This window comes from Pocillopora damicornis, chromosome 1 (assembly GCF_964200805.1).
Source record: "Pocillopora damicornis chromosome 1, jaPocDami1.2, whole genome shotgun sequence".
NCBI classification, from domain to species: Eukaryota; Metazoa; Cnidaria; class Anthozoa; order Scleractinia; family Pocilloporidae; genus Pocillopora; species Pocillopora damicornis.
This window is the reverse complement of record NC_142670.1, coordinates 20,433,613-20,445,968: the sequence shown is the minus strand read 5'-3', so window position 1 is coordinate 20,445,968 and position 12,356 is coordinate 20,433,613. Positions and strand designations below refer to the sequence as shown.

Genomic DNA, 12,356 nt, shown 5'->3' with positions numbered 1-12,356 from the left:
TACAAAATGTAAATTCCTGGTAATAATTCTCCTGATCTATCCTGACTATTTTTATAAACAGTAGCTGTACCTTTTATATTTTAAATTAGGTCAATGTAACGGTTTTTCTTGTTGTTATTCAATACTGTCTCTTTCCCTTCTCTTTTATCAGTTACTTTCTGGGGTCTTTTTTTGCAATTCGGCTATTGAGGCATGGCCCGCCTAGATTAGTCTTTGCTAGTTGCGGGCATGCCCTTTTCTGTAAAATTTAATTGGAAATCAATAAAGTGTGTATGTGTGTTCAGTTTCAAAAGCTATAAATCCAGTCCAAATATTTCAACAAGATTAAGTGCCTTCTGTGCTCGAGTCTTTAGTTCTTTTAATTTTCTGTGTGTGATTGTTTGGTTTTGAGGTCTCGAATTTCAGTTCCTCTGTGAATCCCCAGGCTTTTAATTCTGTTACCTGTCAATGTACTTAGTAAGTTGTTGATTTTCACTGTTCAGTTTTCTTAAACTTTCCTTTTCTCTGACATATTCTATTCTAATCTCTGAAATCTTTAACCAGTTTCTCCTTTTCATTCCTCAAGATTTTGATATTTTGCTCTCCAGATACATATTTCTTTCTCTGCTTTTTCAAGTTTTGACTGAATGGCATGCAGATCTGCTCCCTACTTCTCTACCGAGGTCACATCATTTTTCAAAATAACCAGCTTACGCAATTTTTCCTTATGCCCCTTTCTGCTTTACAATTTCCTTTTCTGTTCAGAGTCTGATTTGTGATTGAAGCGGTTTGAAAGTCGGCCTTCAATTCGATCACTCTCTCAACTGATCTTAAACGCATGGCCAGGGATGATTCCATTTAGCATGTCAATGTATGCAAGGCCTGGGGTGTCTTTTTTCAATTTGTGCTATTGCATTAGTGCGGCATTCTTGACCGCCAGCCAGAATAGTACTTCATTACCACCTTCACTTTGTTTTGTCACATATTTTAACTGAGCTTCTGGTGGACCGCAAATATATATGAGGGGGTCACGGACCGGGTGACGATCAGACATTTTTCATTATTGTTTTGATTTTTTTTCCCGCGCGAAACCAAAACAAAAAATTCTTAAATTTCTCCAAAAGGGCATCTTATACCGAGCCCCCAGCCTCGTGATCACCCCCTGTAGTTACCAGTCTTTTATCTGTCATTGAGTCGTAGGTATTAAAATAGCGATCGTTTTTGCACAGCATTTAGTGCGAAGAAGAGAGACGTTCAATACTGTTATTTCAGCGAGATCGAAGGAAGATTACTGTTCGTAGATGCGTTCATTTTTGCTGAAAGTAGGCAAAAAAAAAGCGGCAATATTTTTAGGGTTTGCAAAGTTCTTTTTGCCGTAAACGTGGAATGACATCTTTGAACTTAAACAATTTGATTGGGATGGATCGATACCAGTAAGGGATTTCGGCTGAGTTAAGATTCGGGAAATGATATTTACGAAGGTAGACGCCATTTTCCGTATTGTAATGGGAATAAAACGTTGTAAGTTATAACGGAAAAAACCGCAACGACTGTTTCATTTACCAAAACACTGTAATTCTGTAATTAAAGTACTGATGAGTATCATTCAAACTGACATTGGGATGGCGGGGTTACGTCCATGATACGAATTTTATTAACTGGTTTTAAATGAATCCCATACTAAGCTTTGTATTCTTCAGCGAGTTTTTAGACTCTTCTAAGACTCTAAGTCTTGCGGTCTATTGCGCATGCGCGATTCGGAATTTCTGGCCATGATTGGCTCATTACGTAGAAAACCCCGTTATTACGTATGCTACGCCGCAACGTATCATATCCTTAGACAAGTCTGTGATTTAATTCTTCTCGTTGGTCAGCTAATTACTATAATTCCAGAGGTCTGTGAAGACGGTATTTTTATTATAGTGTCAAAAATAACTCTTGCCTAATAGCAATGCCTTATTACTACCAGTGATATGCAATTTGAGTATGATTGAATAGGCCCACCTAGACGAAAAATAAAAAAATTTTTCATTTCAAAACCTACACATTTAATAACTTGTACTATATATTTTCAAATGCTTCGATAGTATTACGTTTTACAGTAGTATCGCCTTATAGGCACAAGGCTTGTTAAGTTTCTCGTGCATCACCCCGCATAAACGTGTCTGCCAAGAAAAAGCTATGTATTTCAAATATGGAATTACGCAAAAAATGGTCCAAAGTCATATTTAATTTTTTTTCATTGTAACACCAACATGTACAGCAATTATATTCTATTACTATCAAAGGTATACAAATTGGTCATGATTGAATACACGCTCTGAAAAAAGTACCTTAACGGCACAAGGCCTTAGACTTGCTGCTATCAAATACATTTGACTTCCATAGATGGCAAAACTAACTGTCATTCACTTACATTAATGTGAATTAACCATTCTAGCTCCAGTTACATGTGTACAAATTATTAAGTTTTCATTCAAAGGCAAGAATAATAAGGCTAATTTTCATGAACACAAAAGATTGCTGATCATGTTACCATTAGGAGGTCTATGGCAACCCCTCCTTGTTGCTTATTAAATTCGTCTATCTAAATGTATCATCTCGCTATTTCCAGCGCTGAGTCCTCTTGGAGACTTACTTATCATTACGTAAATCAAATAATAGCGTTGCCTGTACCGAACCTTCTACCAATACTGCTCTTACACAATACACCTTTTATCGCAAATTTGCTGCGAAAACTACTACTAACGCTACGTTACACGAGATTATTTTTAGAGACAGTCTTGCCAAATTTAAGCCTCCTAAAGCTCTCATGTTTAACAAGCTCTTGTTTGTTAAACACTATGATAATTATTATCATCATCATTTCTATCCTTCATATCATCTTTTTTTTTTTTGCTTTCGATCCTTAGGTCTTATACGAAATATGCTCCGCAGAATAACTAGAATGGCTTTGTTTTTCCATTTTTTTTTTCGGGTGCACGTGCCAAAAAAATTCCATAAAAGGCGGGAAAAAAAGATGTACGTCTACAGCGGTGTCGCTAATGTGTTTAAACACCTATAGAAAAATGAGATAATTGTTCAAAATACGCCACGGATAATGATTACCGAAATTATTGGTAAACCTTAACTGCCCTAAAATATTTTAATATGTTGTATTCGGTAATTATCTCATTGTGGCGAGTGTACCAAAAACGTAAACAGTGCCTCTCGCACGTGCTAATTGGCTTGTTCGGAAGTAATTGACAAGTACTGTTTGCCTCCAAGCATGATTGTTGATCTTGCAAATATTCGTCATCTTGCGTTGCTAATTTTTGAACCGAGATCAAAAACTAGCAACGTGTCAATATGACAATGCTACAATAAGGTCGTGAGATCAATGCCACGAAATAACTTGTTACAAAAAAAATTGTTTTGTGGAAATTTTTTTTTCTTTGCGACCAGTCTAGTTATTGCACGCCACACTGGCATCCTCACCATGTGCACAGTTATGTTTTTCCCAGCCAGGGAACCTACATCGAGATAACATTGCCTCTCCCCCTTGGCAGTAGACATCATCCATCCAGACTGGGTCAGAACCCTGACCATATTTAGCGCAACAACTAGCCTGAGATGCACTAGAGAAGCCGAGCTGACGACAAACCACATTGGCTTCGTTAATTGTCCAGTGATCATCACACACTGTGCCCCACTTCCCGTTGTGATAAACCTCTACACGGCCGTAGTTTGCTCCACCGCCCATTAAACGGATAGGAGCGTCCTTATTAGTGGCTGTGTGATCAACATAGTACTGACTAAGTATTGGAGGTACCTGAGATCAAACTGGCCTCAGCTGTGCTTGAATCATTTAAATTAGGCTTTAAATCATCCGAGGAACGGTCTCGGGAGTGCTGTGGAAATCATGCTTAACCCTTTAACTCCCAAGATCTTATTGTCAATTCTCCCCTGGTGGTAGATGAGAAAAAACCTGCCTGCTACGTTCGAGGAGAGCAATAACAAATAACATTGGCAAAAAGTAAAATATATCACCGAGAAGCAATGAAAGAAGTAACCATGGAGAAGACTTGGTTGAAAATATATTAAAATATCAAAATTCCAAAATACATACAGTGTGAGAGAAATAAGGACATTTCGCCAAAACGAGCCCCTTTAGCAGTTTAGAAGTTTTCTTGCTGTTGTTTTTGTAGTTGCTGCTGTTTTTAACTGCACTTACGTCGTTTTCAATAATTTTATAACACGAGCTGAGGTCGCTTACAGTGTTCAGAGATTGTACCGATTAAAATAAACTGAGAAGCAGAATGTCGCGGCAATAGGTCTTCCCTACCCAAAAATAATGTAGAAGACAAGAGGAGGAAGCGTAAGGATATAAAGGAAGAAGGATCCTTCAACTGGATACTAAAAAATCAAAGCAATAACGAACAGGTGTGCTATAATAGGATTATAAGCCCTCTTAGATGGGTTTTTAGTCAATCAGAAATAACCTCCTAGCAATTCATCTAATTTCCTTAGAAGTTTTCTTCAACTATACCTATTTCTTCTTCTTAGCTAAAGATAACTATAACACAATATATTAACTGGCCTAGGATTGAGACCATTGCATCATCTACCTGGCAACCAAATGTGCCTTAAATAGCCTTACCTGTGCAAGATTTCCCATCACCAGAGAATCCACTCACACACTGACAGTGAAATGAGCCTTCAGTATTCTGACAATTGGCATTTGGATCACAGACGGGTATGGAAGAGCTGCATTCGTCAACATCTACAAAAATCAAATGGACAGTAGTGGAACTCCGATTAATGACTTTTACTGCTTGTAACTCTAAAAGGAAGCATAGGAAGAAGTGACAAGAGACCTGTTAAATATCGGTGGTACTATTTTTCAACACCTGGAATAACACAATTTAAAATTTTCCCCCCTCAACTCTCCCTCCTATACACCCTTAAATCTCTTGTTAATTCGATTTTCTGAAATTGATTCTTTCCGCCCCTAACTCTAAAAGGAAACAGAGCGAGAACTCCGCAAGAAAATTACTCTTTGAAGCTAAGCTTAAGGGATTTGAGTAACAGACTACCTGTTCATGCTGGTTGGTGTTATATGTTAACCAACTACAAAGAAATACGGACGCATATGGTTATATGCAACCACTCTTTCTTGGATGGATGTTAATATTCCTTGAATAACAAAGTTCGAAATCCCCATCCTACACATCCTCCTTAAGTCTCTTAATGATTCGATTTTCTAAAACTGCACTTCTACCTATTTATTGGTTCCCTTAGAGAGGAATCGGAGAGTAAGGAATCTACTTCAAAAACATAACACACTTACATGACTAAGGCCCAAACATCTGCGCGTACCATGCAACCACCAAAACTGCCTTAAAAAATAGCCTTACCGATGCAAGATTTCCCATCACCAGAGAATCCAGCCACACACTGACAGTGAAATGTGCCTTTCGCATTCTGACAATTGGCCTTTGGATCACAGACGGGGGCGGAAGAGCTGCATTCGTCAACATCTGCAAAGAAATTAAACAGTCAGTAGTGGAGCTCCGATTGATGACTTTTACTGCTTGTAACTCTAAAAGGAAACACAGGTAGAAGTGACAAGAGACCTGTTCAATATCGGCGATGTTCTTTTTCAACATATGGGCGCACTTTGTTACATCGCAACACATTTCGTGAAAGGGTGTTTAAATTTGTTGGAACAACACCATTCAAAACTTTCAATGCCAAAGTAAACTGCATGTCTGAAATACTTCGTCTATACCTAATAACCGACAGCATACTAAAAACAATATATACTTTCATTAAACTGCAAGTTTTCTGATAACAAATAAGTCACTTCTTGAAGGTAGGGCTGAAAGGGATATGTGACAAGTGACCTGGTTATGCTGGTTGGGGCGTTTCGTACCCAGTCACTTTGTACCTGGCTTTGTCGATTCGCACTCAGTTGGTTGAGTCACTTTGTACCCAAACTAATCAAGTAGATTGTTCATGCTTATATGTTAAACGATAAGAATAAACAGAAATAAACGAATTTACAACCGTCTATAACAAAGAGATAAAAGTCTCACTTTCGCTGGCTCTTTTTTTGTTTTATATTTTATTACTTATAAAGTATTACTTTTATTTTATTGTTTTTATATATTTTTTTAAATAAACGAATTTACAACCGTTTATAACGAAGGGATAAAAGTGTCACTTTCGCTGGCTCTTATTTTGTTTTATTTCCACCTTCCTTCAGTCTCTTTTTTATTCTATTTTCTAAGAGTGCGCTGGTAACTATTTGTGTTCTCATTATCTCAAGAGAGGGACCAAAGAGTAAAGTGTCTAGCCCCAAAATAGAGCACACTCACAAGACTAAGGCCAAAACCTCGGCGTTCATCAAGTTACCACCCTATCTCTCAAGAATATCCTTACCGGAGCAAGATTTCCCGTCAGCAGAAAATCCAGTCTCATCTAATTTCCTTACAAGTTTTTTTCAACTCTACTTATTTCTTCATCTTGGCTAGAGTGCCACCATAACACAATAGATTAACTGGGCTAGGATCGAAACCATTGCATCATATACTTGACAACCAAATGTTCCTTAAATAACCTTACCTGTGCAAGATTTCCCATCACCAGAGAATCCACTCACACACTGACAGTGAAATGAGCCTTCAGTATTCTGACAATTGGCATTTGGATCACAGACGGGTATGGAAGAGCTGCATTCGTCAACATCTACAAAGAAGACAAGTAGTCAGTGGTGGAACTCCGGTTGATGATTTTTACTGCTTGTAACATTAAAAGGAAACGTAGGGAGAAGTGACATGAGACCTGTTCAATATCGGTGGTGTTATTTTGCGTTTTGGTGGTGCTATTGGTGCTTTTCGTGAAAGGATGCTTAAATTTGTTGGAGCTTATATGTTAATCGGCAAAAAAAAAAAAACTAGAACACATATGGTTATATTAAACCACTCTTACTAAGATGGATATTAATATTCCTTGAATAACAAAGTTCCAAATCCCCTCCTTCCTCCATCCTTCACATCCTCCTTAAGTCTCTTGATGATTCAATTTTCTAAAACTACACCACTACCTATTTATTGCTTCCTGTATAGAGGGATCGGAGGGTAAAGAATCTACTTCAAAAACATAACACACTTACATGAGTAAGGCCCAAACATCTGTGTTTACCATGTAACCACCAAGTCTGCCTTAAAAAATAAACTTACCGGTGCAAGATTTCCCATCACCAGAGAATCCACTCACACACTGACAATAAAATGTGCCTTCCGTATTCTGACAATTGGCCTTTGGATCACAGACGGGGGTGGAAGAACTGCATTCGTCAACATCTGCAAAGAGATTAAATAGTCAGCAGTGGAGCTCCGATTGATGATTATTACTGTTTGTAACTAAAAAAAAGGAAACACAGGGAGAAGTGACAAGACTCCTGTTCAATATCGATGGTGTTATTTTTCAACACCTGCGTTCACTTTGTGACATCGAAACACCTTTCGTAAAAAGATGTTCAAATTTTTTGGAACAACACCATTCAAAACTTAACAACTAAGATAAGTTTTTAATGCCAAAGTAAAATGCATCTCTAAAACACTTCAGCAATAGCTAATAGTCGACAACATACTAAAAACAATACATACTTTCATGAAACTTTAAGTTTTCTGATAATAAATTAATCACTCCTTAAGGGCAAGGTTGAGGGGGATAACTGACAAATGACCTGATTCTGCTGGTTTGTGTTATATTTTAACCCGTTACCAGCCTTCTTATACCAGGGACGTTTCATTCAAAGCCCAGTCGCTTTGTACCCGGCTTAGTTGATTCGCACCCAGTTGGTTGAGTTGCTTTGTGCCCAAACTAATCAAGTAGATTGTTCATGTTAATATGTTAAATGATAAGAATAAACAGAAAAAAATGAATTTACAACCGTTTATAACAAAGGGAGAAAAGTCTCACTTTCGCTGGCTCTTATTTTGTTTTATTTCCACCCTCCGTCAATCTCTTTTTAATTTTATTTCCTAACAGTGTACTGGTAAATATTTGTGTCCCCTTATCTCAAGAAAGGGACCAAAAATTAAAGTGTCTATATTCAAAACATAACACACTTATAAGACTAAGGCCAAAACCTCGGCGTTCATCAAGTTATCACCCTAACTCTCAACAATATCCTTACCGGAGCAAGATTTCCCGTCACCAAAGAATCCAGTCAAACACTGACAACGATATGAGCCTTCTGTGTTCTGACAATTGGCCTTTGGATCACAGTCAAAGATGGAAGAACTGCATTCGTCAACATCTGCAAATAAACCAAATAGTCAGAAGTTGAGCTCTGCTTGATGATTCTTTCCGCCCATAATTCTAAAAGGAAACAGAGCGAGAACTCCACAAGCAAATTACTCTTTGAAGCTAAGCTTAAGGGCTATGAGTGGCAGACTACCTGGTCATGCTGCTTGGTATTACATGTTAACCAACAAAAAAGAAATTAGGACACATATGGTTATATTAAACCACTCTTTTTAGGATGGATGTTGATATTAAGATGTTAAAAATAAACTTACCTGTGCAAGATTTCCCATCACCAAAGAATCCACTCACACACTGACAGTGAAATGAGCCTTCAGTGTTCTGACAATTGGCATTTGGATCACAGACGGGTATGGAAGAGCTGCATTCGTCAACATCTACAAAGAAATCAAAAAGTCAGTAGTGCAGCTCCGACTGATGACTTTTACTGCTTGTAACTCTAAAAGGAAACACGGAGAAGTTATGTGAGAGACCTGTTCACTATTGGTAGTACTATTTTTTAACACCTGGAATAACACAATTTAAATATCCCCCCCCCCCACTCTCCCTCCTACACATCCTCAAATCTTTTGTCGATTCGATTTTCTGAAAATTTTCTTCTACCTATTTACTGCCCCTTTCTTGTTGAAAAGTAACGGAAAGTAACGGAAAGTAAAGAACCTTTTTCAAGAACATAACAAGCTTACACGATTAGGGCCCAAACCTCTGTGTTTACCATGCAACCACCAAGTCTGCCTTGAAAAATAACTTTACCGGTGCAAGATCTCCCATCACCAGAGAATCCAGTCACACACTGACAATGAAATGAGCCTTCCGTATTCTGACAGTTGGCCTTTGGATCACAAATGGGGATGGAAGAACTGCATTCGTCAACATCTGAAAAAACATTAAAAAGTCAGTAGTAGAGTTCCGAATGATGATTATTACTGCTTGTAACTCCAAAAGGAAACATAGGAAGAAGTAACATGAGACCTGTTCAGTATCGGTGGCATTATTTTTCAACACCTAAGCGTCCTTGGTTATATCGTAACACGATTCGTGGAAGGATGTTCAAATTTGTTGGAACAACACAATTCAAAATTATACATATCAGTGTACAAAGGCCTTGGCAACGATACGGCAGAAGTATTGATGACAAACAATACAAATGCTGCACAACAGGCAATTGTTTGTGTAAATATTTATAACTCAATCGCATTTTACATTCCAAACTGAAATGATCTTAGGGCCAGTAATGATTGTCTACATTTTTTAATGTGGAGTTTTCTCTGAGAGAATAAAGGCAAAAAACTTAAACATCGATTTTCATGATGAATTAAGGTACCTTCTGTTTTCATGTCGCAGTAAGCGAATACAATCTTTTCAGGTATGATGGAGAAAATCCAGTATCTCGCACTGACCGCTTGCCCTCCTTCACTTGTTTTAATCTCTTTACACGTTTCAGCCGGAAGTTCTGGAACGGACCCGAGAGGCACTGGAAAACAACGGATTGTTTCTTGTTTACATGTATCACTTATCATTCCATAATACATTCTTAGTTCTTTATTTTCTTTTTTCTAACTTAACATTAAGGTCTCACCTCTCTTCATGTCTTTTCTGAAATAATATCGTTCAAAGTTTGGTACAAAATCTTCTGGTCTGGCTTCCTTAGTACGGTTGCTCAATTCGCAAATGTCTTCGGTAAAGACGTAGTTAAAACTCTGGCATCTGATGTCTTGGTAACATTCCCGTAAACACACATCACCGAAAGCCGCTTTTGTGATATTCTTGAAGATGTGTCCTTGCAGCATCATACCCAAGATCGACACCTCTCCTTTTGCGCTGCTATGTTGAGAACTTGCATCTAAGAATGTTGGACTTACAACAATCAGCACTAGCAGAGTAAGGGCCATCTTGCTCCATTCATTGGCTCGACGACACCTAATGGCGATAAGAGTACTAGTAGATTGGACGGATGGAAAATTTTGCTAAGTCGCTGAGACTTTTCAAAGATTATTTATTGTTTGCGAAAAATCCAGCGGGCGCCAACAGTTGCTTAAAGCCATATAAAACAATCCTTTTCCAAGTTGAGACTAATAAAAGACCTTCGGGAGATCGCAACGTTGACCTGCCCAAATAAAAGATCTACTTCACAGAACAATACCCCAGTTCCTGCGTTGTTATTTCTTACCCTTTGAAAAAGAACAACATGAAATTATGACATTTGCGTGGTCTGAGAACCAAAACACAGAAGGTGAATTATTTTAGTTTCTATTTAAAAGGGGGTTGGCTCGGTTGAGGTTGAGGTTTGCCGCCTTGAGAGACAGGTGACGCATCCAGCCACTCGCTAAAAGTATGAAATCAATTCTACGATCAAAGGTACTCACAAGGTAAGGTCCCTCTAGACGAAACTAACCGTCCATGAAAGGTACTTAAAGAAGGAAACAAAAACTAACATAAAAACCAAAAGAGTTATCGTCCTCTAAATCCAGGGAATTATCAAGAGCACGCTTGTCGACGTAAGCGTAACAATATACATACATAATCCTAATTCTAGCTTACTCCCGTCAATGCCAAAAAGACAATTTCTTAGAGCTTAACCCTTCATCAATAAGATAAATTAAATGGAGTGTGAGTAGAATTTGACAAATACTTGAATCTGCTGCTTTAAATAACATGAATTTACATTTCGTTAAAGCCAAAAGGTTTTACCGACGAACTACTAAAAAAAACAGGCTTACCAGTAATAAATGTCTTCTCCCCAGAAGAACTGCTTCTTTCTTTTGCTATGCGCTCTCTTTGGTTATCAGATATGAATTAGGTCTTGAGTATCGACAAGCTGGTGTTTAAAACATGGCTGAAAAGATGTATTTCGAACAGGTTTAAGTAGACAAGCGTTGTTTAAGCTAATTGCGCTGCTTTTGACGTTGTTGCGTAGACAAACAGAAAATATATCACATTACATAATTTTTTTTGTTGAGTAAAGTTGGATAAGAACATCAAAACTTCTTAGTTGTATAAGCATAAGTACGAAGGAAGTTATAATAGTACACTTATAAAAGTAAGAATATAGAAAGGAATGCTCTGGTTCCTTCTTCAAGTTGATAAAATGAAAATCAGCTTATCTCATTCATTATACTAAGCAACCAAATTGAATTAACTTGTTTGCTTAATTTTACTGTTATTCAATATCTTAAGACACGAATCTCCAAATTAAGAACCACCTTCTTTCTTTTCCATGCTTTGACAGCAATTAACCACAAATACGGTAATAAAAATAAATACATGAAAACCATTATATAGGTAAATAGGAACAATTTTTGGGCTGTCGTCCATCTTCAGTGAGAATTCCGCGGACCTTAGCATACATTTAAACATTTCATATTACATTTTTTTTCTACAAGTTAAGGAAATAACAGATGTTTAAAAGTTGGACACCAGAAACTATTACTTAAACGTTGATCATAATGTTTCATTCTTCTCTCTCGCCAGGAAAACGCTTCCTCAACATTTTATTTGAAACATTTGGAAACCTGTCTTTCAAAACTTCACGTCAGAAAGCAATCTATTTTTGTAAGTTTGAGCCGTGAAAGCAAGTGATGTATAAGCATGCAATAAAAATATGAACCTGCCGTGTTCTTTTCCGATATTTATCCTGCACTGGTCTCCTGCTTCTTAAAATGAATGGGGGAGTCTTTCTTTCAGAATTACTGACAACTTCCTGTTTATTGCCTAAGGTTATGAGGAAAAGTCCACATCTTAAATTAACGTTATTTACAACACCTTTTTAACAGATGAAACAACAGCACATGACTTATTTTTTCATTAAGATAATTTGGTTTCATTCTCTGAGTTGTTAATGTAGATTGGTCTCCATAAAGAGTTTTAAAGCTGACATTCGAGCATTTAATTGCTTCTAAAATTTGTTTTTCTAAGTATTTCTTTCACCTAACCGCAAATTGAAATAAATATGCTGCTCAAATGGTGACTGTAATTCAATATCTTAAAACACCAATCTCTAGCTTAAGAACCGCTTTCATGTTTTAACAGCAAAAACCGAAAATCCGATAACAAAAAGAAAT

The 12,356-nt window shown here is 37.4% G+C and overlaps 1 protein-coding gene across 1 annotated transcript; it reads right to left on the bottom strand.

Annotated features, from left to right (window-relative positions):
- Window positions 1–2,191: 2,191 nt before the first annotated feature.
- Window positions 2,192–10,900, bottom strand: LOC113666907 (uncharacterized). Its single transcript, XM_089203854.1, has 10 exons — window positions 9,875–10,900; window positions 9,620–9,769; window positions 9,049–9,171; window positions 8,550–8,672; window positions 8,165–8,287; window positions 7,203–7,325; window positions 6,586–6,708; window positions 5,376–5,498; window positions 4,619–4,741; window positions 2,192–3,750 (listed from the first exon to the last, which is right to left on the bottom strand). Exons 1-10 carry the CDS (start codon window positions 10,185–10,187, stop codon window positions 3,425–3,427), a joined length of 1,650 nt encoding a protein of 549 aa, XP_089059980.1. The 5' UTR covers window positions 10,188–10,900; the 3' UTR covers window positions 2,192–3,424.
- Between the last annotated feature and the right edge of the window lie 1,456 nt (window positions 10,901–12,356).

Coding starts and splice junctions, on each gene's coding strand:
- LOC113666907 (XM_089203854.1), bottom strand. CDS start 10,187: ATGGCCCTTACTCTGCTAGTGCTGATTGTTGTAAGTCCAACATTCTTA. Junction 9,770..9,874: donor CAGAAAAGACATGAAGAGAG/GTGAGACCTTAA, acceptor GTTGTTTTCCAG/TGCCTCTCGGGTCCGTTCCA. Junction 7,326..8,164: donor TGACGGGAAATCTTGCTCCG/GTAAGGATATTG, acceptor ATCTCTTTGCAG/ATGTTGACGAATGCAGTTCT.